Genomic DNA, 27504 nt, shown 5'->3' on the forward strand with positions numbered 1-27504 from the left:
ATAGATGTTCGAACCAGTGTGGTTTGGTTGTGAAGCCTGGCTTGAATCTTACATTTGCCATGTCTTCACTGTTTGACCTTGGCCAAGTTAATAGCTATGAGCTTCAGCTCTCCATCTCTAAATTAGAATAGTGTGACCTACCTCACAAGGCTGTTGAGAGGGGAAACATAAACAAGTTCTGTGATGGCATACAAAAATTTCAGTGTGGATATGGGAAAGCTTCACTTGCTAAATGTCTGCATATCAGGCAGATATCAAGCATAATAACCTTTTCAGAATTTTTTTGAAGTGTCTTCTAATGTTAAATTTATTTTCCCTTCCTCCCTATTCCTAATAGGTGGAATGTATCATGGTGATCTGACTGAGAAGCTAAAACTTCTTTACAAACTACACCTACCTCCAGGTGAACCACTTATTTCTTTCAAATGTACATTAGTGGTACCTGAATGCTGCAACCTGTTAAAGTTGGTAATAGGTTCTTTCAAAAACATTATGTCTTGGTAAGCTTTCAGTATTCTGTGTTCACTGAGGTTTCATTTTCCTAAGGTCTATACCAATTGGAAATGTAATTCTGGTTTATCATGACCAGCCCCTTCAGCTACATTGAGAAATGATTTTAAAATAACTTACAAGAGCTAAAGGTTTTAATTCACTTCACTGGTGTGGTTTAATCAATGAAATTAATATCTGGCCCAAGAGTTTGGGGGTCATGCGGAGTACACCTCCCTGTGCCAGTACACTTCTCCCTGTGTACACTTCTCCCTGTGCCAGTTCAGTGGCTTATCTGACTAGCCTTTTAAGTTTGGGCCAGTGCTTTGGGATATTTTCTCTGTGATTCTTCATTGCAGCCCTTCCTGTATGTGTCATCTCTTCTCCTGACTTTAAGAAACTTGGGTTAGGCTTACTGAAATGAGAAGAGCAGGAAAGGTGACCTGAATATTATTTAGAAATTGCTGTCATGTTAATCTGCCTATTGAAGAACTTGAATACTTGTGTCCATATATAGCACAGGTCAGATTTGAATTTAACGATAAACAATAGTCTGTCATTGCATACATGAGCTTCTCAAGCATTAAATCACATTTTGCTGTTAAGTCCAAACCTTAGGTAAAGGTAAAAGTAAAGGGACCCCTCACCATTAGGTCCAGTCGTGGCCGACTCTGGGGTTGCGGCGCTCATCTCGCTTTATTGGCCAAGGGAGCCAGCGTACAGCTTCCAGGTCATGTGGCCAGCATGACTAAGGTGCTTCTGGCGAACCAGAGCAGCACACGGAAATGCCGTTTACCTTCCCGCTGGAGTGGTACCTATTTATTTACTTCCGCGGGGATTCGAACCGCCGACCTTCTGATCGGCAAGTCCTAGGCTCTGTGGTTCAACCCACAGCGCCACCCACGTCCCATAGTCCAGGAAAAAGCTTTTTTCATAAAACATGGCTTGAAGATGGCTAGTTCATACAACTACAGTTTTAGGTTCAGACATACAGCTAACTGTAGTTTGTGAAAAATGGATGTAAAAGCTTTGAGTCTCCTCATGTGGCCACACTGGAGTGGAGTGGGGAAGCACACAAGCCCAAGGCTAGCTTAGGCTTTTTATTGTTTGTAAGCTACCTTAAATTCTTCAAATAAAGCAGGGAATAAATAAAATAAATAAAAGGCCATGGCTTTATATTTTTCTTTCTTTGTACAGCTCTGAGCCCAGAGGAAGCAGAGTCTGCTCTGGAGGCCGCACGTTACTTCACAGAAGATAATGCTACAGAAGGTAACAGGGATTGGTCTAATCTGATTGTAGGAATGAATACTCAATGCTGACTTTCTTAGCTATTTCTCTAAGCAGGATTGTGTCAATGAAATGCTTTAGCCTCTGTTGTGGACTGTGAAGAGATGTTCTCCTTTTATATGAAGCATTGACTGGCTGCTACTAGGGAAGACTAAAACCACTTATCATATGGCTTTTTCTGCCCAGGCTGTTGCTCAAATCTTGTTTCCATTTTTGTTTCCCCACTTGTTTCTGTTGCTCTGTATTTTAACTCTCTCTCGTTCTATCTTGAATTTATTCCCTGACCTCAACCCCCCTTCCTCTTTTTTCTCTCTCTCTTTCTCTCTTCTCTTTGCTTCTCTAGTATCTCCCTTTGTCTCAGAACTGGATCTCTTCCTGCATTGTGATTCTCAAGGTTAGTCTGCCCCCCCCCCCCCCTTGCAGAGGTGGGCCACTACTGATGTACTAAAATTGACCTGCCTACTATGTGAATGAAAGCTCATTTAAAATGGAATTGCTCTAGTGCTGCTCTTCAGTGCATGGCAGCAGAGTGGATACTCTATGGGTGAGTCGTTTGTGTGTCCAAGAAATCAACCAGTGGCCTGTGCTGCACGGTGTTAGACTCCACGTGAAGGAGCAGTCTGGTACAACAGTCTGGGGGGTCCTTCTGAGTCAAGCTTTGTCAGTGGTTGTTGAGCCATTGTGAACTTCAAGATTGGATTACTGCAGTGCACTTTGTTTGGGGCTCCCCTTCCAGCTGGTCTAGAAGCTGCAATTAGTGCAGAATACTGCAGCATAATTGCTGACAGAGTGAGCTCGTCTGCTCAAAGACCAGCACGGGCCATCAATTTGCTACCAGACCAAAATCAAGGTCTTAATTTTATTGGCATACAAAGGCCATAAGAGCTTTGGCAACCCTTTATTTGGAAATCTCCTTGTCCTTTCCCTACATGTTTGACCACTTGGCTGTGGTCTGTGCTAGAGAACTCACCCCCTGTTAACATTAGGCAGGCACCTACACATTGTTTCAGATGCCTTAAAAAAATAGTTTAGGAAGCCTATCCAGACATATGATTTAGTTATGCATACTTGTTTTTAAATTTTGCTGCTTTTATTTGTATATTGATGATTGTTTTATGTATACTGCTTAAGGATTTTTTGATTAATAGTTTATAATTTCAAATAGATAGATAGATAGATAGATAGATAGATAGATATCATAGATTAAGCTACCTAGCTGTCACCATAACAAGCGTGCTTTATTTTCTTAATCTATGATCAGTTCCTCTAACTCCATATATACCACATTCACTGCACAGATTTTTGACCTAGAAAAGGCACAATGTCTGATAATTAAGATTCATTCCTCAAATGAAGTTGTTTATCTATAGCACTGGTTATCTTTTTTCCTATTTCTTCTAACACTTTAAGCAGTGAGTATCATCTTATGGCCATGAATCTCAAGTTATTGTGTTTTATGTGCAGAAATATTAACTTTATTTGCCCTTAGCAAGTTATCAACGAATTTCATTTAACCTTTAGTTCCAGTAGTTGGAGGAACAGAGAAACAAATTTCTCTTAATTCACACTCACTCCACATATTTTATAACTTTACAATCCAGTAGTCTGTTGTGTCTCACTGTAGTCATTTTCTAAATTAAAAAACCATGTTGCTGCTAGCTCCAAATAACTGATATATTCTTATGACATTTTTTGTCAGATTTCTACCATTGCAGATGAGTTAAACTGAAATATTTTAAAATAAAATATTTTGTTTGTTTGTTTGAGCATATGTTTTTACCATCAATTGCTTCCTCCCCCCGCCCCCCAGCAGTACAGGATCAAAGGTGTTTGGGTGTGTAAATTAGAATTCATTGGGAGGTTTTTCCCCAGCTGGCAGACATATTGGTCAATAATTTGAAAGCTTATTCAAATGCCTCAGTCATGCTGTTTACCTTATTTAAAATTTTATTTTTAAAACACTAGTTTGACATTTATTCAATTTAATGTATGTTCATCTCCCCTTTTCATTTTGTTTTTTCGTTGTTGTTTTTTTAAAAAGTAGGATTGGTTTTTAAACTTGAAAAATTGATTTGAGGGCTAAGGAAAAGGACTTCACAATTTTCTGGCCAATCAGCATTTTGTGCATCTTGGTTCTGTAATAAACATGCTGCTGGTTTCTTCTGAGGTTGATCTATAAGAAAAGGCTGTGCATCTATATAAAACACAATGAGTGTCCAATGTCTACACACAACAGAGCCATTGCTCAAATTATGGATGCCTCCTTAGCTTTGTTATATATCATTCAGTGTGTTTGGTATCCTGCTGGGATAGCTTAGTCAGTAGTGCATGAGACTCTTAATCTCAAGGTTGTGGGTTTGAGCCCCATGTTGGGCCGAAGATTCCTGCAGGGGTTGCACTAGATCACCTTTGTGGTCCCTTCCAACTCTACAGTTCTATGATATTGCTATCTTTTGTTTCATGTACTTCTCTTAAAGTAGTTGCTACTTTATTGTCTGTTTTATTAGAAGCAGCTATGCAGGAAGAGAAAGCACCAAGAGATGGGAACTCCAAAGACCAAGGTAATTCATTATTAATTGAAATGACTGACGTATCTCAACATTTCCTTACTGTGACTCATAAATTATCTCTCCCCAGAACCTCAACCTGGTTAGTTTCCTAGTTTTAACATTTCCCTTTAACATAGGATAAAATGCCTTGATTAAACCAACGTCTTAATAGTCCTTTCAACAGTTTTGTTATGTTTGGTGTGTGTTCCAGGCCTCAGCAGAACTTTTACTTATTTCTCCCAGTTCGAAGCAGCATATTATGGCAGAAAGTTTAAAAATAAATAAAATAAATCTCAAAATCTATGTCAAGGTCACCAAAGTCAATAAAATGCATCTTCATACAGTTTTGCGTTGGTTATGCTGATTTGGTTTTCCTTTCAGAGGAAAAGGGCACCAGTCCCCAAGATTACAGATATCACCTGCGAATTTGGGCCAAGGAAAAAGATTCCAAAAAAGAAACTATCAAAGATCTACCTAAAATGAGTCAGGTAGGAATTTATTTTAAGATCTGTTATGCTTTTTAAGATGAATTTCTGAAATAGTATTTGCCTAGATTTAAGATACTGAATGAGCCAGAAGGGTTGGTTGTTTTATCATTGTATCATATTTTACCAGGCAATAAAGGTGAGCTGTTCTAAGACTAGCATGGGTGACATCCTCATGAAGGGTTGTGTTCAAGGATAAAATGCAAAGAAACAGAGAAGAAGACCATGTCTGCTTTGGCCAAGACAGGGAGCTCCTGGTACCCCATCACCATCACTCTTTTGCTGAGAGAAATGCCTCTGGATGGTGCAGCTCAGGGACATTCTAGGGAAAGAAAGAGGGTGGGGTGGCTGGGGGCCTGCGTTTCATTTTCTGCCTGCTTCAGCACCACCCAAGGAGGAATTGTCTGCTACTGTCATTACACCTCTTCAGGAGCAGACAGGTGGAAATGGGATTTCCCCAACCCTTAGAAATGTGGAGTTTAGCTCAGTGAACTTAGTAACATTTAAAAGACAGCTAATTTTGGTTCTTTGCATTCAGTTTTCATATATGAAACATTAGTGCACATCTCAAGTGGAAATGCATTACGTTTCGGAACATTTTCTGTGTTGTCAGCATGATTGTTAGCTTGAGATGATAGAAAAATGTGTATTTGAATTTGTGACTGGTAAGCTTGTTGTTTTGCACCTAAACTCTAAGCAGTTGTTATAATGTGCATCTGTCTCTTTTCAAGGAGCAATTTATAGAGCTCTGCAAGACCCTTTACAATATGTTCAGTGAAGACCCCGTGGAGCAAGAGCTGTACCATGCCATTGCCACCGTTGCCAGCCTTCTCCTGCGCATTGGGGAGGTAGGCAAAAAGTTCTCCCACCAGCCTGCTAAGAAAGCTGATGACTTAAAAGCAAACAGCGTTCAGGACCCAGTAAGTGAAGAAGAGTCTCCAACATCTGACCAGAGTCAGAATTCAACTGTGGAGCAGTATTCCCAAGCTACTCCAGAAGAAAAAGCTTCTGGAGACATTCAGGTTGAGAAACAGCAACAGGAAAACCAGATTTTGGTAGATGGAGGTGGTGAGGGTCCAGGATCTCCAATACAGCTGTTTTCAGATGATGAAACGAAAGACGATATGTCCATGTCTTCATACTCCATGGTCAGCACAGGCTCTCTGCAGTGCGAAGATATTGCAGACGATACAGTGCTGGTCGGATGTGAGGCTGGCAGTTCAGCTGCGCGATATGGCAGTACCATTGACACAGACTGGTCCATTTCCTTTGAACAGATCTTGGCCTCCATGCTTACAGAGACAGTACTGGTAAACTACTTTGAGAAGAAAGTTGACGTTGCACAGAAGATCAAGGAACAAAAGAAAGTGGAGAGGCAGTTCAGTGCATCCAGTGATTATGAACTTACCTCAGTATCAGGCTGAACTCAAGAGATAGATGTAAATAATAGAGGCAGGAGAACTAGAAACCTGGCAGATAGCTGGACACTTGTTTTTTTGTTTTTTACCAACACCTACAGCTACCCAACAATTAAAGTCACTTCAGCTGAGTAAGGGACTTATCACAATGACTCTTTGGTATAGATACCTCCCTGGAGGACACCTTGCTTGCTGTGCTTACATTACATTCTCAAAAGCATGAAAGCCATTAGAACCTAATAGCCTCTGTGGCCTAGAATTACTATGGTAAATTATGCATGTGTGCCTCTGCCTATCTTTCTTTAATGAAGCTTGATTTCAGTCACACTATTGCTTTAGGTTCCTTGGTAGTTGCTCACAAGAAATGCAGCCTAGCTTGAATTCCTTCCTCTGTATCTTTGGCTGCCTCCCTGTGACCTTAACGCCATGTATCAAAATGCTGTAGAGATCCCCAGCCTGCCTGAGAGAGCCTTGTTAGGAACCTAGAAGCTACGCAGTAACTAGTCAGAGGTAAAGGATGTTATGCTCTGTTACGCCTGGCATCCTGCCGCTAGAATGTACCAGTGTCTTGGGACAGCTGGTTTCTATCCCAGATGATATACCATCACAGTAGCATGTGGTTTTCAACACTGCCCAAGAAAGATGCATATTAATATGTTTTAGCCCAGTTTTAACTCTTCAGTGCCATGTAATTTTTTTGTTTTTTGTTGTTTTAATTTCCCTGCGAGGGGAAAAAGCAACACTGAAAATTGCAAAAGCTATGGAGACTGGAGAGGGCGAAGTGAATGCAGAAATCCTGAGAATTGACACTGATAAGAACGGAATTCTTGGTGCTTTGGGGCATTAGAGTGTTTACTTCATAATTTTTAATGGTACAAGGGCTCGGAAATGTGGGGTTTGAAGAAGTTAATAATAACATGGAAGATCTAAGCCCCTACACCAGTAAGCTAGTTATCATAAAAGACTTGCATCACTGAACAGGCTGCTTATCTGATCTGTTTCTCACCATGGTGGAAAGTGGATCTACTGCTTTTGTGTGTGTGCTGGGCTCAGGTAATGCAAGTGTGTACACAGTTTAGGACTAAACAGAAAGCAGAGATTAGTCCAGTTTATCTGAACCAACTAACGTACTGGCTACATGCTGGTCCAGAAGTTCCACACCATAGGAATCCTGCTGGTTGTACCCTCCAAACAGTGTCTGTTACCTACTTTATAATGTTGTGTGGTGTTTAGACAACCTTCTTTTCCGGCGGCATAGAGTGCGGTTATGAGATCTGTGCTCTGAGAATCAGTTGTAGGCCTGAGGGAAAACTGGAGCTCCATTTTGGGATTGATAACTTCCCTATGGGAAGGCATTCACTCTAAAGAAGCACTATTATATTTGTTTATATTTGTATACCTGCTCATCTCATTGCATAATTATTTTACTCAATCATATGAGCACCATTGAAACAGTGTGAATGCTAGTGTGTGGCTGTTGTTGGACCAGTGATGAATATGGAACATACTGGCAGTTCAGAAAGAGCAAGAGTGACCTTGGAATATACAAGGAATACACCACATAGTGCAATACCCAGTGTTACTACAATTTTGTGGCGTACTCTGTATGTATTCACAACCAGTATTTGTTTTAAGACTGTCTTCTTAGCCATGCACCTGGAGAGCTTTTACTAATTCAGTAATTTATTGTAATTTTTTTAAAAAAACAAATACATGTGATTTTACATTGGTTTTTGTCTGATCAATCATGTATTCAATAAATGAACAGAATCACACATAAGACTTCTTTTCCCTTTATTTCAACTTCAGGACCATTTTTTAAAAAAATGCCTGTTCTCTTCCACAGTTCTTCATTTTTTCATATGCATAACAATGGCCTTTGGGAAGAATACGTGAAATGAATAGCCATGTGAAGTAATTTTTAAGTTTTCTTGTGTGTGTAGAAATAAAACTTGCAAGCTATTGAAGCAGGGCTTTTTTTCAACTGGAACTCAGTTCCGGCACCACTCAATTGGGTGCCATTGCCATTATAAGAGAATGAGGGAGGTTTTCATGTTGAGTTTTGGCACCTCTTTTTCTAGAAAAATAGCACTGTAATGAAGACCTTGAGTATGTTTAATGACATTGAATCATCATGACTCTAGGAATTGCTTGTAACTGGCTACTACACGCATCCCTTCACTTGATGACTGCAGCATCAAGTGATGAGTTTACTGCAGAAATGGGCTTCTAGACATAACATTCTGATACCATCTCAAATGCAAAAAGTTTCAGCAGAACCAGCTGATACATGCAGCTACCATTCATCAAATGTACAGTAATGAACATATGTAAGCCTATAAAGCAGAGATCTTACAGAAATAGTGCCAGCCTCACAAACTGGGATGTAAAGAAATGTCAAATCTTCACTTTGCCCACTAGATGGCATATAAACAAAGTAAAAAGGATGCATGAATCAGTTGCTCTGATAAACTGGAGGGGAATGGGGAAAACGGGGGACCGGCTACCTGGGTATAAAGTCTACAGGAAGGATAATTGTCATAAGCCACTCTTAGCCTCCTGACCCACCCCATCTCTCAGCCTCGTCCCTCCCACCCGCAAAATGAGGATAATAAAACTCATTTTTGTTCAGTCGATTAGTCGTGTCTGACTCGTCATTACTACTTAATTAACCCTGGATTTCTCGCTGCCTCCTGCACACAGCTGTTTTGCTTTTCATCACCCCCCAAACGCCGCCGGAGGGTTCAAAGGTAACCAGGAAATTCACTCCGCGGGCAAAGCAACTCTGCCTCTCGAGGGGAGCCCTTAGTTAATGGAGGAACCTCGTCCCCGCCCATCCTATTAGATCATGCACGAGGCCAATGAAAAGCCGTAGGAAATTGGGGGAGGAGGAGCTTATCTGCGCATCGTGCGCCATTTCCCGCCAAATGTTTGGGCTTAAGGGGAGCCTAAGCGGGAAATGCGCTGCTGCTGAGGCGCTTGCCAGTCCCTCTCGCCCCCTGGGAGAGATGGAAGGTGGGTGTTTTTCCTCTCCCACGCGAGTGAAGAAGCTGCGCTGACTGAGAGCAGTGTCCCTGATGGCTCAGCAGTTTCAGGTGCTGAGGTGCTGCTTCTGCAACGTCTTCCAAGTCCAGCAGGTGGGGCCGCGGGGGAGCGGGACCTGCCGGCTGGAGCGCGCGGGCTATTTGAACCCGAGCTCTGCCCTCCTCCTCAGAACAGATGAGTTGTAGAATTGGAAGGGACCCCCAAGGGTCATCTAGTCCCGTGCAGGACGCTAAAAGTAAATTTGAAAGGTGGTCAAAAGACATACGTAAGTTGAGGTCTTACAAGCTGGCTTTGCCTTCAGGGCAAACTTGGGCATTTCCATCACTACAGTCAGTGCTTTTCCCCCCTTTAAAATAAAACACGTCTAGGGGTACTCTCACTTTGACTCAAGAAAATCACCATTTTATAGTTCAAATCGGGGAAAATAAATACAGTGAATGGACAAAAGTACAAAGATTCGCAATATGTTTAGGGGTATGTGTACCCCTGCATCCCCCCCCCCAAAGCACTGACTACAGTTACACAAAGGTTGTTGCTACAGGTCTGAATGTCTGAAATGGACCAAAATGTATACTGTACCAAGGGGGAGGGGGGTGTTACCCTTTCTTAGAGACCAGTGGTCTTTATTGATGAATTAAGTAAATATAGTACTAAAAACCAGCATCTATTGGGGTACTATCAAATCATTGTGCATCCCTCACTGGCTGCAGCAAGTGTTCCCAAACTGGTCAACAGGCCACCTGTGGTCCATGAGCTTCATTTAGGTGGTCTGTGGTGTCTCTGGATTTGTGTTTGAAGATGAGAAATGGCACATCCATTTTATATACTCGCATTGTTTTTTAATTGTATTTATTTTGCTTCTGTATATTGTATTTTATTGTATTATAATTTGAATTCTATGGTGATACAGTAACACATGAAATAGGAAATAAAAGAAGCAATAAAAATACAATTAAAAATCATACAGCATTTAGCGCAGCACATTACCAATTGCTGCAACAGGCAGAAACATTAATTGGCCTGCCAATTTTCTACAATTTTCAATTGGTCCACGTGGAAGAAAGCCTGGCAACCAGTGGGCTTGAAACTCCTTTTTTTATTATTTGCCATTCCATGTACGGTACTTTGACTTGAACCAGCTGCAGCTATTTATTCTGCCACTGTGCCATTCTGCAGTGCTCCTGCTCCCTGGTCAAAGCATGAGTGGAGCAACTTTTCTTCTGTCAAAGGCCACATTACCTTGGACGGGATACGCCAGGGGCCACATGTTAGCAGTGGATTGGGCAAAAAGAGACAGTATTATTCTGGATGTGTTTTCCAGAATAAAGATAGTCTTGCTTCAGTTTTAACTGTGGCCAAAATTAAGGAGGAAACAAGCAGGAAGGAACAAATGCTGATTGGATGGAAGAATGGAGCAGCTTTGGGAGGCACTTGGGGCTGCATAAAATGTAATGCGTGCAAGGCAGTCAGATGTGGCTTATAGCAGACTGTAGCCTGCATTGCACATGCCCCAATCTGTAGAATGGTCACTGTTGCACTTCGTCTTTAAAGAGTTGTGATTCCTTTGGCCATTAAATCTATGGATTGGTGAAGAGTTCAAATGATGGTGCACAATTCTGATATACTTTTTTTTTATTAGGTAATACAAAAGAATACTAAGGGAAAAAAGGAACAGAAAACCTACAATAAACAACTCTGATATATGTATAAGTGCACAGTATACACTCTGATCATAGACCTGTTCTTGAGCCACTTAAAATACACACTTGGCTTTTACTGAAAATCAATGAATACAGTGGTGCCTCGCAAGACGAAAAGAATCCGTTCCGCGAGTCTTTTCGTCTTGCGGTTTTTTCGTCTTGCGAAGCAAGCCCATTAGTGGATTAGCGCTATTAGCACTATTGACAGTTTAAGGGCTATTAACGCCTATTAAAGGCTTAAGGGATTAGCGGTTTTGCTGCTAAAATGCTATTAGCAGCTTAGCGCTTCAGAAAAAGGGGTTTTGGAGCGGAAAAAAACCTCAAAAATTTTCGTCAATTTTCGTCTTGCGAAGCAAGCCCATAGGGAAATTCGTCTTGCGAAGCGCCTCTGCAAACGGAAAACCCTTTTGTCTTGCGGGTTTTCCGTCTTGCGAGGCATTCGTCTTGCGGGGCACCACTGTAGTTACAGAAACATGCACAGTGGTGAATGTTTCACCCATGTAATATGAATTGTGTGGGTTATTAAATAATTATATCTGCAATTCTGTCTTAGATCAAAAAGAGCCAAAAATGGAATTGCAAAGTATGTGATGAAAAGCAGTCAATTCTAAAGGTGAGTACCCACTGTTCCTTTATTTAAGTCCTGCTATCAATGAACTGGCTTTTTAGTAGGTAGATTCTTTTTCCTCAGATTTTCAAACTGCAATCCTACACATACTTAACTGGGAACAAGTCTCATTGGATTCAGTGGGGCTTACTGCTGCGTGGACCTGAATAGGATTTTGCTGTATTAGTATTAGAAATCTATGTTACCCACATTAATCTCTTTTTTTAAAAAAAAAATCTCCTTATCTTGCAATAGGAATCTGTTCACATAATCTGGTGTTAAAAATAGCAGTGGAGTGTTTCTATTTTTTCTGGTACCTCCTTAACTAGAAGAGATTTTAATACGTTATCATGTTGATGATAAAAAATGTGATTCAAATATAGTACTATAGGAGAACTACTATAAAACATGTATTGGAAGAAGGGAGTCGTAGTAATTATTCTGATTATATAAACTATGTGGAGGTTAAAGTACACAAAGAAGAGTATCCTGCATTCTTTGCTAAAGTGTGGAGTGATAAGATGTACAGTGCAAGTTTGTTAAAGCAAAAGGTTGTATATATGTCAGATTTACAAGCAGGAAGTGCCCATTATTAAGTAATGTCCCTGGAAATAGGGCCTCTCAGATATAGCTATGATGCTATTTTCTTGCCTATATAACATTAAAGAACTATGAAAATAAGTGTTAACAAAACTTTTGTTACTTTAGATTTTTGGTCAGGGTTCTGGATCTGATTGCAGGCGCCATGTACAAAAACTCAATTTGCTACAAGGACAGGTAGAGCAGGGACCTACGGAAATGCTTAGGTATGGTATTAACTGATTATTTGCTGTTTTGTGTTTGTATACATTTGCATTATAATTTTCATTCTAAATTGCATATAATGGGTGGTATCGAACAAAGTCATACTCGGAGTAGACCCATTGGAATTAATGGACTTAAGGTTACTTAAGTCCATTGATTTCAGTGGGTGTCTTCTGAGTACATCTATCACCCAAAGGATTTTAATTAGAAATGTTCAGCAATTCTACAATAGTCAACTGCAGTGCAAAGATTTAATGTGATTAAAATAATGCTTCTGCTCCCACTTAGTTAATTCCAATCTGGACTAGCAAACTTCCAAATTCAGAAAGGTGACACGATGTCCATTAAACTTGGCTTCTGTGGAAATAGGTTCAATAATGGCTTAAAATGTTATGATTACTATGATCAAGGAGTAGAACTGTTGACAACACTTCAATTTAAATCTGAAACAATCCTTTGGACCAGCAGAGCTGCCTAAACTTGTTTGTTGCAGTAATTGAGGTTTTGTTGAGACCATAGGTACTGATTCGGCTAGTGGGATTTATGCACACCATCTTAACATTTTTCATTGCATGTTGTATCAGATTTCCTTTATTCCATTATTAACAATTATTAATTACCACAGTTGCATTTTCTAAAGGTGTGGATGTGGGTGAGAGTCAAGTTAATTTTTATTGTATATAGCCAAAGGTCTTTACAATGAATGACAGAAAATAAAAGGAAAACTTTCCTGTAATATCGTAAAACGTAGCCTGTAACAGTTTACAACATAAAAATAAATTTACAACATTAAATTTTAAAATTGGAGTGCATTCACATAGCTGGAACTGCACAAATTTGGTTACTGCTTGTGTAATATGTTTATCCACCAGGAGTTCAACTGTCACTTTCTGTGCAGATCAACCAGGAAGCCAATTAAGAATTGGAGATATAAATTTTCCTCAGGGTATTGTATACAAGGGGCAAATCAGCAGATAGTGTGTGATGTCTTCTACCTCTTTTTTCTTTTCCTTCTCCTTCTGCGATGAGACTACATTTTAATATTTTAATGTTTCAATATTTTAATGTTGTATTTTTTAATTTTGTTTTTAAGTTGTAATCATTTAACTTGTTTTTATTATTGCTTGTAAGCCGCTCTGAGCCCGGCCTTGGCTGGGGAAGGTGAGGTATAAATAAAAATTATGATTGTTGTTGTTGTGAGGTATAAATAAAAATTGTTGTTGTTGTTGTTGTTGTTGTTACCTGGCAGGGGAGACACCTTGATCATGTGGGTGAGAGAGAGACCTGATGCTTTGCAGTTTGTGCTCACATTTCAGTACATATGAACTCTAAAACACATACATTTATATAGTGATATAACATTAAGTGCATTGATTATTTTCAGATCCATAGAAGAACCAATAAAGAGAGATGGTGAGAACACAATAGTTAAACTGGAAGAGAATTCGGGCAGGCAGGTAAACCCCTTTGGATTAAATAAAGTGTATCTTCAAAGCCAAAATTGAAGGACAGCCAGTCACAAGCCCTTAAAATACAAATCAAGGAAAGGAGATGACAGTTTAGCTAACCCCCCCATACTCTCAGGATTTATTTTTGTGTAAATGTTTATAACAGTAATTTATCCATTTGTTTAATTAAGTAAGGACCCATTTCTCCATGTGACATTGGGCAACCTTTGTTTTTACTGAAGCAAATTGAATATTAGCAGGATTGTGTAAAGGTCATGGTTCACCAGAACACAGTTCTGGATTGGGCACAGAATTAAGCTCTCTGAGCATACGTACTTTCATTTTAAATAGTTATGAGGATGGGCTTGAATAAACACAGGCAGATCCTATTGAAATCTTAGAAGCCTGGGGTACTAATTAGAAACCATCTAGTGCCCTGCATAGCTCTTGTCATTCCCCATGACAAGGAAAACCAGAATAAATGCATCTGAGTTTGCATAATTCACCAAATTCAGCTTTTCTTGTTACTTGAGATGGCTGGACAGGAGTAGTAGCAGTGGTATTAATAAAAATAATCATTATTCTTGCTATGATTAAAACAGATCACTAAAGCAACAGAGCATTTAGTCTGAGATGGATAGTGAGTTAGGACTCTTGATAAGACATTCTGTAATTTTTTTAGGAGGAAAAGGTAAAGTTGGTCAGCCGCTGGACTAAGTATCTTGATGGAAGATGTGAAGAGCAAGGGAAGGAAGATGAGGAGGAGATAATGGTGCATACAGAAAAACAGAGCTACTCTTCCAAGAACACACTAAGGTGGATATGTAGTAGTTTCTTATTTTTTGCATAGTAAGTAATGGTGCCTTGTTTGAACATGCCAGAATACTATAACTGAATCACAAGGTTCATCTAAGAGGTACTTGCTTTTTCTCTCCGTGATGCTGTGTGAATTCATTGGACCACTTTTAATCTTGTTGCACCTGCTAGGAAGTGTCAGAAGACCAGCTTACACGATTCCCAGGGGTCTAGAAAAAGGAGAGCTTCTGGATTTGCAGAGGACGTCCTACATTTTGAGGTATCGCACTTTCTCCAAGATAGCAAATACTTAATGTTCTATAGTATTACAGGACCCTCTTTTAAATGTCATAAAAGTTTCACTCAAGTTGTATTCCCTGCCTTGTTACTTAAATGGGTAGAACTCAAATCTGCCTAACTACCATGGCTCTTCTCAAAGCAGCCTACCAAATGAGTAGAGCTTACGGAGCACTTTCAGTATAATCAAAGCCTCATTGAAAGTGCAATGTGGTGTTTGTACATATTCTAACCAACTCTTTTACCTGACAAATCAACTTTACAGTATTCGTTGCCAGTGAATTGGCTTTTTACTTATCATGTGGTGGGCCTGTAGAGGTTATTACAGCCATTATATGAGGCCCTACTCATTTTTTTCCACCATGTAAGTAGTGTACATCTATACAGGATGCAATGTTAATCTTGCTATGGAAGAGCTGTATTGTCAATGAGTATCAACTTAAAGAATGCATGAAATGCCTGCAGGATCAGACAGTGGCCTAAGTCCAGCATTCTGTTCTCACAATTTAATATCATCAACAAACTTGGCCACCTCACTGCTCACTCCTAACTCTAGATCCCTTATGAACCAGTTAAAAAGCACAGGTCTCAATACCAATCCTTGAAGGACTCTACTTTCTGCATCTGTCCATTCAGAGAACTGTCCGTTGATTCCTATTCTCTACTTCCTGCTACTCAGCCAATTATTGATCCACAAGAGAGTCTCTCATTGCTTTACCATTAAGCTTACTCAGGAGTCTTTAGTGAGGTACTTTGTCAAAAGTACATTATATCAACCAGATATAAAGCCCAAGTACATTATATCAACCAGATCACCTCTATATGCTTGGTGAAACTCTCAAATAATTCTTTATAGGTTTGTAAAACTGGACTTGCCCTTGCAGAAACCAGTGCTGGTTCTGCCTCAGCAAGGCTTCTTAGCAAGCTGTGCAGTTGCTTTTTGAATCTGAGGAGAATGTTCTGTCTTAATAACAGAACCACCACCTGTGGTGCCTGTTACTTCCCTGCAGATAGGTTGACCACTTACTTACCCACCTTAGAACAGACCAACCCATGTAGTCTAGCCGAGTGTATAACAGAGCAGAAGAGCTACACGTGCATCAGATAAAGAGCAACTTTACTTATTTGCAATCTGGCATTTCCAATTATTTCAGTCTCCTGCTTTTTATTATAGAACAGAAAAGATTCAGCCATAGTAGCTAAAAAAACCTGTGGAGATGATACATCTGTAAATGTGATTCCTGCTGTCAAAGAGCATCTGGTGTGCCAGAAGAATAAAGATTCAGAGTCAAGAGCTGCTGGACTTTCAAAGTGGGAGAAATTCCTTTTATCTGGTAAGAGTTGTAATAGTGGCAATGAAACTGCCATGATGCAAGAGAGGCAGGGAACGCTAGTCCAAACATCTGCTGCAGGGACAAGTGCTGAAAGGCCAGCAACCTTCAGCCCCTGTAATTGGCATCATGCATCCATTCCACTAGCTGGAGTGCAAAAGTTCTCCAACACTGAACATGTTCCCATAGCAGACATGCCTGTGGGAAGAGGGAAACACTTTCCTCCTTTGACTAATGTTCATCTTCAAGAAAAACTGCTTAATAGACTGCCTGAACAGCAATCTGCTCCTTTTTTAAATACTCTTATTAGTGTCTCAAATTCAAAGAATCTGCATAGAAACCTCTTTTCTACAGGAGATGACTTTGATGATGATATTTAAATGCCTTTTTCTTCTCAACACTTTTTTATCATTATTAGTCTATGTGAGATGACTTAGGTCAGGCTACAGTTTATCCTTCTAAGTCACAGAGCTATGTTGTATAATAAAGGAGATTGTACTCAAATACTGTCAATATCTTTGGCATGTAGGGCTTCTATGATGTTGTTTGTCATTTGTGGTGTCGGGACAAGACTTTAAAACCAGCAAAGCAGTATTCATTGTGTACTATGTATAGGCAGAAATTTCTAAAAAGGCATTTTTCTGCATCCAAGTACCAAATTGGGGCTAGCTTTGTTTTATCTTGCATACAAGGAGGGAATTTTCTTGTAGTGGGAGTAGTGGGAGGAATGATGGCTCAGGTGGTGCTGAAACTTGTATGTATACTGTAGTTCAGGCATAGGCAAACTCCGGCCCTCCAGATGTTTGGGACTACAATCACCATCATCCCTGACCACTGGTCCTGTTAGCTAGGGATGATGGGAATTGTAGTCCCAAACATCTGGAGGGCCGGAGTTTGCCTATGTCTGCTGTTGTTAATAAATCAGTGTCACTGTTGATTATCTTGTCTCATAGAATGTGACAGAATTCTCAGGTCATGGGCTAAACCACAACAATGGTAAGCCTATGTATTTAAAACTCCTTTTCTGCTTCATCACACCCTAGTACCCATTTTTGTCAGCTGCCTTCATTTCTTATGACCCAGGCAGACAAGCTGCAGCCAGTTAGTGCAAGGCCTCGCCAATCCCACTTGCAGATTTTTGCTATTTGTCCATGACGTGCTCACCATGATTAGGAAAACTTCCTCTTTAAAGATATAAGAGCTGCTGCTTAGCTTGTGCAGCTGTGGAATACAAGGTCCTGAGTGCAATAACCAATTACAGAAAGTGCCACCAATGTAATGTGAAATGCAAAACCACCTTTCAGCCAAGTTTCCAAAACCGTTCCTTTCCGTAAAAGCAAGGCTTGCAGCTGATTCATCAGCTATCAGAACTTGTGCCTGATAGCGTCCATTGTTTTGAGTACTGGTGCCTACCAAGTATCCTCTTCAATATGAAGTATTACCACAAATTATAGACACACTACTGAAATAAGTGGGGAAAGTTAATGTGAATCTTTATTGATAGTATGAACTTAGAATATGGAGAGACAATCAGAGCCTTGCAGGGGCCAAAAGATATAAAAAGGCAGGCTACTCAGTTGCAGCAGCCTTAACAATTTGCTTTAAGAATTATGAGTTACACAGGTGCTATTTGGAAGTTTTTGCTTGCTTGGCATACTGGATGGTATCCAGAGCTGCCCCAATGTCGTAGTTCTTGGAATGCAGCAGGTGAGTGAGCCAGCCTCCTTCATCAGAAAACCCCATAGACAACATCTGGGACAAGGATTCAATGAGACGGGGGTCTGCTTCTGTAAATAAGTAGAAATAGGATTAGTTGACCCAGCTATCCTACAACCTTGCCTACATCCCATCCCCAATCTGCAAATCCACAGCTGCCTGTTTTAAGATGGTGTGGGCAATTGACTATGCCTAGGTTGTGTTCTCTAAAAACGAGACCCTTACAAGCTTTATCAAGAAAAGTTACCAATAGGAAAACCAGCTGAGGCTGACCTTGATTAGGTAACAACCTTTCTAATTATCCTGGCAACCCAAGTGATGGTTATAAAGCCCTGAACAGCTCAAGACCTGCAGACAGGGCTGTGTTATTGTCTTTCTGGTATCAGGCAAAGACATTTGCTTGGGAATTTAAGCAGCTCATATAAACTAGTTTTGGGGCTATTGTTTTGTTGTATTTTAGTTGTATGTTGTCATGGAAGCTTATACCGAAATGCAGCTAACGAACTTTCTGCACACATGAGTTCAAGTGACCAATTTGTCTTGTAAATAATACTACTGAAGAGATGTGACTCAAATACAATCCTATGCATGTCTACTCCAGACATAAGCTCACTGAGTTCAGTGGCACTTACTCTTGGGTAAGGGGATGCAGGTTTCAGCAAGTAACATGTAATATTAGTCTGTACCCAAGGCAAACAGGATTTGATTTCCTAACATGCCGGAGCTGTATATACCCTTCCAATCTCCTTTTTTTACCTGGTGGAAGGTGAGGATAGAGCGCGGCCTCTCGCAGTCCTGTTGGTCCTGTGTTAGTGGGAGCTTCAGCTGGATTCAGAGAGCTTGGCTTGTCACTCTCTGGCATTTGTAAGGACTGCAGTTCACCAGTTGAAGGGTCTACTTCTTTTGGAGACAAATGGGTCCAGTCCTCATCTGCCCCTGAACTGCTGCTGGATTCAGCTGGTTCCTGGGATTGCACAAAGACACAATGTGGAGAGCCTGCTTTAGAATAACACAAAGTACTCCTTAAAAGGCCTGCGCCTAATGAAGTTGCTTACCAATAGCACATACATATTGCTCACTGGCTATAACTAACTTTTAATTCCCCAACACTAAAGTTCTCTGCTTCCCTCACCTTAAGGAATATTGCAGATTATACTTTCTCTAGGATTTTCCATGACAGCTAAACAGACATTTGATGCCCAAGAAAACACATCAAATGCAACATTGCTAACCACAACCTTCCATGAAAATTTTAGCCACTTCAGTGTGTATTACAGATCTAGCTTCACATCTAAAACTACCCCCTTCAATACATGCTGATGTTACTAATCTGTGGCTTTAAACATACACCAGAAAAATGGATTTCCACATGTACAATAGTACTTCCTCCTCCCTCTCCAGCACCTCCACACACAACAACACTGGGAGACCCTCCAGAACAAGTGTAAGTGAGGAGCTGCAGTGGGAAGTCCTCTTGTACAAGTGGAAGTCCACATGTGATAATGGATTTCACCCTGTCTTACCAAACATCTCTTGATTATTTTCAGGATATCTAGCATGGGGTTTTTCCCCCCAGTCCTGAAGCTAGAAATATACAATATGTTGCCTTTTCAGAGCCCAATGTCCACCAGGAAAACCGAACAAAGAATGCCCTGCCAAGTAACCATGCATACTCAATTCAGTTGGGCTGACTCCCACCTAAGCGGGGTTAGGATTGCAGCTTTAGTTTCTTTGGAAATAAGACATTTTTTCTGTTGTATGTTATTGTAGAGGCTAGAAGATTACCACTACTCATGACCATCTCTAAATAAATTTAGTACTCTCTTGCATAGGAAAACGAAAGATTGATTTATGTTCATAATATAAAAAGCATCAGTGCTGATCTTAGTGACAAGCATACAGTGATCAGTGTGTACATCTTGACCCTACTGACTGCACATTTCGCAAGTGACAGTTTAATCTTCATACTCTTACCTCTGACAAGAGGTTCTCCTCTTCCATCTGTGTAGCAGGAGAATGTACTGCCATTTCCTGCAGCTGGTCTGTAAGAGTATCTGCATCTGCAGCTGGTTTGCTGTTGGTACTTGCTTCTGGTCCGGTCTGGTCACTGGAACCTCTCTTCTCAGTACTAGGTTCTGTACTAGGTGACACTTTGCTCCTCTGTCCCTCATGTTCCACATCAATATCAACATCAATACCTAGAAAAACAATTTAAAAGTTGGAAGCTGGTGGTAATCTGCGATCGCTTTGTTTCTGTCTACATCTCTAGGATTTGAATACAGACTTCTTGGAGGGATTCCCCCTCCCCCTTAGAATGGCAATGGTTTGCCATTCTGAAGGTCAGACAAAAGTAGCTCTCCAATAACCTTGTCCAGGAATTGTGGACAGAAGTTTCATGTTCCCACTGAGCAATCACTGGGGAGAATGTGAAGACTGATAGCTGGTTGATATGAGAGATGGACAATGTGCCAGCTATTCTGTAACATTCACCTACTGCTGACTGACCTGCAGTGCCAACTTTCTCCTCGGACTACACTGCTCTACAACAGCTTAAAGTATTTATAGTCTGCCTTTGCACAGTGCAGTCATACATCTGAAGGACAATCACCTTCAACAAACTCAGAGCACAGATCCAGGAGATGCCCACTTTTGCCTATGTTTTTTCTATGTAATGGCAATTAGTATTTGAGAAGACAAACACAAATGAAACACTATTGCTAGGACCACTCCCCCCCCCCCAAAAAAAAGCTTAACCATAGTATTAGAAGACTTTGACAAAACTATTTGGGAGGAAAGTGTAAGGCAAAATAGCCAACTAAACAGAAGGCCCACATGTCCTGTATAGGTGACAGGTATCATAATGGCACAGTACTGTAACACATATCCTTTTGATAGTGGCAGAAAGCAGCTAGTAAGAGACCCAACTGATCAAACCACAAAAGGCTACTTAAACCATTTGACATTTCTGAAAGCTCACATGCAGAGTATGAAGGCAAATCATAGATGAAAGCAGGCAATCATAGCCAGATGAAAGCAACGGCTTACCAAGCGGACCCAGAAATGCAGCAACACTTTCTCCAACATTCTTCAAAAAGGTGACATTGGGATCTTGAGATTGACTGCTAGAAGCTGTTTTTAATAAGGAGAAAAAAGTTACTAATAGATCTTGTAAGAGAAAAGTTGATCAGTAAAGTTAGAAGGATTCACAAACTCATTTCCTTTTAGCTCCTAATTATGATTTGATTTATAACTCAATGTAACAGTCTTAAAGGAGATCCTGAACACATCTATTCAAAAGTAAGTTCCTGAAAGCAATGACTTTGGGACAGAGTGTGCCTTTTTATTTTGCATTTACAACCACCATTATGGTCATCAGAAAGCTAAACGCATACCTTGCTCAGGAGCAGCACTCTGAGAAGTGGTGCCACCTTGTGCCTGGCCAGGGTTTTGACACTTGCGGGCAGGACAAGGGTGACCACAGCCTTGCATCCATGCAAAAGGTGAAACACCATGTTTCATCTTACGAAGCCAGCGACCTCTGGGAAGCCACTAAAGGGTAAAAGAACACGCCGTTAGGAGTAACTGTCGCTTTAGAAAATACTTGCGGTTCATCTTAGGCAAGATGATCTTTACAGCCCCCTCTGGGCAACTGCTTTTTCCTCATGTTACTTACCTCAAATGGATGGAGCAATGGACTCTGAAACATGATCATGTTATGTTCCTTATGGATACCTTTTCCCTCACAAGTACTGCACAGGTCATAGTCAGGGCAAACAGTGCATTTGAATCTTGCACCCGCAACTGGGCCATCACAACCATCACAGATCACGTTGGGATGCACCATGTTCGGTGGGCGCTCCTGGCTGCAGGATTGGCGGTGCAGGTGGTCACGCTTCAGCTCCTTTTTCTCTGAAGGACACAAACACAGGGTGTTGCTGAAATGTGCCCAAGATAAATGAACCAATACCCATCGAGCTGCAGAACTAGACAGTTGTAAAAGGAAGTGTGCATACTTTATTCACCCCTGCACCTCCAACTTGGTTTTGCCCAGAAGTGAACTAAACAATTTCTCATAAAAGCCTTTAGTGTCTGCCACTACCTCTCTCCCGTGTGTTTGTGGTGTGGATAACCATGAACATAGAGTGTCAAATCAGTATTTGCATACAGAGGATTACAATAAATGTAAAAGTCAAATTCTGCAAAAAGTGACTGAAGCATCGTTTTCAGAAATGTTGACAACCCAGCTCATCGAGGACTTGTTTGTTATGAGTGATCGTAACTTTGTTTTCCTATCAAGTTGCACCACAGACTACTGTAGCCAACTCGGATTTTTTTAAATCTTCAAATATGTTATTCATGGCACAGTTTGTACCAGCAGACAAGATATCCATGAGTTCCAATTACCAGAGATACATATGACTTACGGTTTTTTCTATCTCCAAAGGAGAGTAGCCACTGGGTCTTTTTCTCAGCATGGCTCTTATTGTAACCCGAGATTATTGTTATTGATATATTTTGCTCACCAGCAGTCTCTGCTATCCAAGTCTGCAAAATGCCTTCTCTATTATATCCTAAGACTTTTTTAAAAAACCAGACTCATTTTTCCATCAGGGCCACCAATAACTTTTCCTGTTCTAACCTCAATTTTTGGGGTTTCAACATCTGCTCTGCAGGTAGGAATAGGCAGGGAACAATGATAAGCAGAGGGCTATACAATATATACCCATTCTGTATATTTAAGAATGTTCTAAATATGGGTGCTCATAGGTTATGAATATAAATGCTCATTCTTATTTCAGGCCTTAAAACCACCAAGTCCAATACTGGGGAAAGTTAAGAGAAGGCAAATTCTAGATCTCTTAGCCTATCACCATTCCTCTCTTAGCATGCTGTTCTGGTGGATACTCGCCCTTTCCCATGTGTCTGGCAATGCCTCATTTCTTGCAGAAATCTAGCATGAAACTGCCAACCTCTGTCCAACTGAGCTGCCTTTTAGTGTGTGGCTTGTGCCCCATTGGTACGCAACAGCTTTGTTAGGAGGAATTTCAAGCCTCTTGAAGCACAACAAAGAAGCCTGGTCATGTAAACTTTGGATCAACTATACACTTCTTGTTACAGTTCTTCAGCAAATCTCCTTTACTAGAGTTTCTATGGGAAAGGCATAATCTCCCATTGGCCTAGTTTATGGGCTCTACCACCTCAGTCTGCTGCTGCATTCCAACTATACATTGGTATTAGTTGAAAAACAACATTACACATGTCAAAAATAGCTTGGTACAATGGTCATTGAAAGAATAAGGGTAGAATGAGAAATGGGGGAAGTCTACTTCAAGGGATTTAAATGCAGTAGCCAACAAACTCACCCTAGTACTGGCACTGGGTGAATTTCTAGTTTTCAAGACTGGTTTTGCCAATGCAGTTTAAATTCCCATTAAGTCACTGGGGTTCATAGATTCTCACCTTACTCTCAAGTGATATTTCCTGTAGCAGCCATTCGCATGAAACACTAGCTCGTTAAAAGCTGTGTCTTAAGTTGTGTAGTGCAAAAGCTGTGAAATGCAGAGATGTTTTCACCTCTTGAAAGAATTATAACTACTAGAATACATTACAAGATAGCTGCCAAAAGCAGTTAAGAGAGAATACTAAACTGGCTAAGATTACCTTTAACATAAATGCGAAAAATCCCATCTTTCACACAGGGCAGGGCCAGCTTCAGTTCTTCATCACTGGAAAAAGCAATCATATCTCCATCTTCATCTGAAATAAGAAAACAGTTAACACTTTGACAGCAGATACTCAGCCTTATCCTGAAATTTCTGAATAGGGCAGCAGAAAACACTGTTGGACTCAATATGTACTCTTGCCTTCCTCTTGTTGGGCTGTATGCAAATTTGTTGTTAAGAAAGTTGCCTAGCGCCATCTGCATGGGTGGTGAAGTATCCTTTGGTTACACATTTATTTCACATAGCAAAGTAATGCTTTCAGAAGACAGATTTACAGCTTTTATTCAGTTACTTGAATTAAAATCTAAAGGCAAATAAGCTTCAGATTGCAGGCTATGTAATGCAAGCTAGCTCTGATGAAAGAAATGTAACCTTCCACTGAAAAAGCTATGCAGTTCTCAGCTACCAACTGAATTACTGTTCCAGCAGCTGATCTCTAGTAAAGATGCACCGATGCTTTAGGCAGTGATTTATACAAAGCTATTAAAAAGAGCAGCCTTCCCAGACCTGGTGGCCTCCAGCTGTTTTTGGACTACAATTCCCATCGTGCCAGATCAGGACAGGTTTTATTGGAGGTTTTATTGTTAATGAAAGCAGCAACAGACAATAACCTCCTAGCACCTGATTCTTGAGATGAGAAAATCCTTCATTTATGTTTCCTTTAATGGGAATCGGCATTCCTTTCAAGAGAACCTTAAAAGCAGCATGCACTGTCAGTAGTACAAAAAAATAAGGCATTGCTAATCAGTTCTGACCTTCAGGCAGGACTGAAAACAGCGCACAACATGCATGCAGGTACAAAAGCCATTTGCTACCTTTCCTCATAATTGGGAAGCCCAGGCATTACCAGGTTGCCTTCTGGAAGTAATACTTAATGGAATGACAGAGCATCTGCTGCTGTAAAGGCTTGGAAACCTGTCTGAAATCCTGGTGAGCCTCTGCCAGTAAGTTTAAGAAATACTGAGACAGATGGACCAACAGTCTGATAATTTTCTGCACTCTTGTGTACTCAGACATCAGCCTCTGAAAACTACAATACACAGTGCAGTCATGAGTGGTTTAAAAAATACTTCTTTTGAAAAGTGTGCAAGACTTGCAGGACTGACAGAGCTCCCTAGAAGAAATTCTGGTTGCTACAGGAATATCCCAGTATGACGTAACTGCCCAAGTGTACAAACATGCTTAAACAAATATTTACAGCTGTGCAGTGTTATGCAACGGCACTTATTTTAAATGAATTTATGTGAAGTATCAGCGAGCTCCATATCCTATCGTGTCATATCTTACTACTAAGGGGATCTCACCACCCTCAGGAAACACATTGACAATTCCCAAACAGAAATTTGGACACCAGTAGCTAGTACCATATAACGCCTGCAGTGGCAGTCCCCTTTTCACAGTGGAGACTCTGCTGCTTATGTCACTCCTCTGTCTGCCATACTTTTTGCCCAGATTGTTGAAGAGCATATTCAAGATAACTTAGCTTCACGCCATGGGTCCCTTGATACATATCAGAGCAAAATTCCACACCACCGTACTATGTGTATGAGTATCAATAATGCAACCACACGGAACCTTCCTATTTGATTAGCGTCTACCCTCCCAGGCACTGATTAGTTGGGAAGAACTGGGTCATCCACACATTTTTGGTTATTTGTATGTATGAGACGACAAGAACTATGTTAACTGCATGGTGGGACTAGAAATGAGCAACTGAAACCAGATTTAGAGTTGGAGCACTTAAAGAGTAGCCACACACTACAGAGTCTTCCCTTTCCCCACCCAACCTCAACAGGTGAATTGAGGTTGTTACCTGCACTGAGGTTTAGTGAGACATAGCTAGTAGCAGTTTTAGTGCTCAGGCCTCCACACTGGAGGAGTAAACTGTGCGGAAAAGACTGCCTCTGAACTAGTACAGAGTGCCTTTTCTTAAACATTATCAGAGACAGCTTCCATTAGCAAGTAAGGCTTCTAGACTAGGGTGTGTTGCTTCCTAACAGACCTGAATTCCAAATCTTATTTCGTTTAGAGATTAAGAGCTGGTTTAAGCAAGTATAGCAGAAGGGTGTGACAACTATGATAGGTTAATGAGCAAAGAATATATTGTTAGCTTTGCCTTTTATGCACACAGGCACTTGACAAAACCTCCAACTGCTTTTCCATTGCACAACGGAGTCTGGGAAACCTTGACCTGTTGATTTCAGCCCGACAGGCAGCAATAACGGCTGCACAGAGCCCTGCCTCCCAGATCTATCATGAAAAGCCTTAGGACTATCAATTCACTAAAGCAGAGGCGCCTTTTAAAGGTAAACACCTTTTTTTCCTGGCCTTGTTGCGGTTCCTTGAACCACAGCGAAGCTTTTCCCAGACCGGGAGATCAAGTGACTGAAAAAAGTTTCCCAGGCCGGATTTCATGGAATCATAGAATTGGAAGAGAATTATAAAGCTGGGTCATCTGTAGCCCAACCCCTGCGATGCAGGATTCTCAAATCCATGACAGGTGGCCATCCAACCTCTGCTTAAAAACCTCCCTCGAGGGAGGCTCTCCTGGGAGTCCGTTCCGCGATCGAGCAGCTTACTGTCAGAAACGGACATAACTGTCTGAAGACGTACTGTCTTCCCGACGCTTAGTCGGAATCTCCTTTCTGCGTGCAAGGCTACTGCAGCGATCCTGTCGCACAAATAAATAAAAAACCGGAGTTGGAAGTAAAACACCACAGTGGCCTGTTGCTAATGGTCCCCCGCCCCCACTCACCCTTATAGTACATCTGAAAGGCGCCCGTGGCGGCTGCGGAATTGCGAAGCAGCCCCTGGAAAAGATCGGCGATCTTGTCCCGTATCGGCAGGTAGCGGGCAGGCGAGTCGAGGGCGAAGCGGCGGATCTCGCGAGTCACCTCCTCTTTGCCCAGCAGGTAGGCCTTCACCGTCATCGGAGCCATGGCGGCGGCAGCTGGATCTAGTGGCGCAGCAAGAATTGATTCACGCAGGAAGGCGGGAGGGAGGTCGGACCTGATCGCGACGACACCGCTCCGCGTGGCAGCCTCCTTTAACTCTGTCCTCGAGCCTGCTTTGCCTGCTGCTTCGCCGCTAGTCCCCGGGCTTCTTATAGGCGCTTTTGCAAAGAGGGCGGGCTTGAGCTGGGAAAGTCCCCACCCAGGGAGACGAGCAGGGGAGGAGCGGCAACAACAACAACAACAATAGCGGGGGCGTGCGCGACCCTTGCGCTAAAAAGCTGCTTCTAGAATGAAAGGAGGCGGGGGGCAAAAGGGAGCGGGGTTGCAGCTCAGGAAGGAGAACGCCAAGGACAGGGGAAGTGTCATTGTCAGTCGTATGATTTTTAAAGCGGGGAGGGGGAAGGCAAGCCAATTATCCTTTGTGCCCCTGGAGGTGGCGTCTCGTTTGCCTCCTCGTGAGCGAGGAGGAGGAGGTTTGATCTCCCCAACGCCGTTTAGTTCGCTTTGCAAACCCCGCGTGTAAGCATTACTCAGCACTTTCTTGCTCCGCGGCCTACAGAAAGAGAGGTGGGCGGAGGAAAGCGGGCAACAAGGCGAGCTTGTTTTTTGAAGCGGGAGGTGGCAAAGGCGAGCTAAGCAAACACGCGAGACGTGGAACCTCCTCCTGCTGCCTCGCCCGCTCCGGTTCCTGCGCCCGGTGTGGTTTCGGATTGCTGACTCACTGTGTGCTGGATCTAATACATACGAGGCTGGGCAAGAGGAGGTAGGCCTCGGACAACTTCCCGTCTCTCGTGCCCAGCCAGGGCTGAAGTGCGGTGGGAGGTTGCTCAAGGTCGCTAACAAAAAGCCCCCTCAA

The 27504-nt window shown here is 41.5% G+C and overlaps 3 protein-coding genes across 8 annotated transcripts in view; 2 read left to right on the forward strand and 1 right to left on the reverse strand.

The window, feature by feature from the left end:
- Nucleotides 1–8008, forward strand: part of TBC1D9B (TBC1 domain family member 9B) — a 32356-nt gene extending 24348 nt beyond the window's left edge. For 2 of the 3 annotated variants that reach the window (XM_083428521.1, XM_083428523.1), the window contains exons 17-22: nucleotides 338–403; nucleotides 1687–1758; nucleotides 2120–2170; nucleotides 4284–4337; nucleotides 4707–4813; nucleotides 5542–8008. In XM_083428521.1, coding sequence (XP_083284647.1) covers nucleotides 338–403; nucleotides 1687–1758; nucleotides 2120–2170; nucleotides 4284–4337; nucleotides 4707–4813; nucleotides 5542–6234 — 1043 coding nt within the window. In that variant the 3' untranslated portion in view covers nucleotides 6235–8008. The remainder of the gene's footprint in view (nucleotides 1–337; nucleotides 404–1686; nucleotides 1759–2119; nucleotides 2171–4283; nucleotides 4338–4706; nucleotides 4814–5541) is intronic. The other variant, XM_083428522.1, reaches the window with a different exon arrangement.
- A 936-nt stretch (nucleotides 8009–8944) lies between these two features.
- Nucleotides 8945–26443, forward strand: MRNIP (MRN complex interacting protein). 4 transcript variants are annotated; one of them, XM_083428584.1, is made up of 8 exons: nucleotides 8951–9365; nucleotides 11527–11586; nucleotides 12289–12386; nucleotides 13769–13841; nucleotides 14515–14648; nucleotides 14820–14907; nucleotides 16099–16258; nucleotides 17209–17612. In XM_083428584.1, the coding sequence occupies exons 1-8, from the start codon at nucleotides 9306–9308 to the stop codon at nucleotides 17253–17255; spliced, it is 720 nt and encodes a 239-aa protein (XP_083284710.1). In that variant the 5' UTR covers nucleotides 8951–9305; the 3' UTR covers nucleotides 17256–17612. The 4 variants fall into 4 exon arrangements, with proteins under 4 accessions (XP_083284709.1, XP_083284710.1, XP_083284711.1 ...); XM_083428585.1 differs by lacking the exon at nucleotides 17209–17612 and adding an exon at nucleotides 20241–24200 and having other exon boundaries at nucleotides 8955–9365; XM_083428586.1 differs by lacking the exon at nucleotides 17209–17612 and adding an exon at nucleotides 25826–26443 and having other exon boundaries at nucleotides 8962–9365.
- On the reverse strand, nucleotides 17724–27206 carry SQSTM1 (sequestosome 1). Its single transcript, XM_083428573.1, has 8 exons — nucleotides 26450–27206; nucleotides 23633–23728; nucleotides 21645–21880; nucleotides 21364–21520; nucleotides 21017–21100; nucleotides 19946–20169; nucleotides 18728–18935; nucleotides 17724–18042 (listed from the first exon to the last, which is right to left on the reverse strand). Exons 1-8 carry the CDS (start codon nucleotides 26631–26633, stop codon nucleotides 17882–17884), a joined length of 1350 nt encoding a protein of 449 aa, XP_083284699.1. The 5' UTR covers nucleotides 26634–27206; the 3' UTR covers nucleotides 17724–17881.
- Nucleotides 27207–27504: the final 298 nt, after the last annotated feature.

The sequence above is a fragment of the Podarcis tiliguerta genome (genome assembly GCF_965153285.1).
Source record: "Podarcis tiliguerta genome assembly, chromosome: 2".
NCBI classification, from domain to species: Eukaryota; Metazoa; Chordata; class Lepidosauria; order Squamata; family Lacertidae; genus Podarcis; species Podarcis tiliguerta.

What these genes read in the sequence shown, in the direction of transcription:
- MRNIP (XM_083428583.1), top strand. Translation starts at nt 9,306, where the DNA reads ATGGCTCAGCAGTTTCAGGTGCTGAGGTGCTGCTTCTGCAACGTCTTC. An exon ending in AAGAGAATTCGGGCAGGCAG is followed by an intron (nt 13,842 to 14,514) that starts GTAAACCCCTTT and finishes TAATTTTTTTAG; the next exon opens with GAGGAAAAGGTAAAGTTGGT. An exon ending in TCTTCCAAGAACACACTAAG is followed by an intron (nt 14,649 to 14,819) that starts GTGGATATGTAG and finishes TGCACCTGCTAG; the next exon opens with GAAGTGTCAGAAGACCAGCT.
- SQSTM1 (XM_083428573.1), bottom strand. Translation starts at nt 26,633, where the DNA reads ATGGCTCCGATGACGGTGAAGGCCTACCTGCTGGGCAAAGAGGAGGTG. An exon ending in GAGTGCTGCTCCTGAGCAAG is followed by an intron (nt 21,101 to 21,363) that starts GTATGCGTTTAG and finishes TATTAAAAACAG; the next exon opens with CTTCTAGCAGTCAATCTCAA. An exon ending in TGCATTTCTGGGTCCGCTTG is followed by an intron (nt 20,170 to 21,016) that starts GTAAGCCGTTGC and finishes TTGTTTTTCTAG; the next exon opens with GTATTGATGTTGATATTGAT.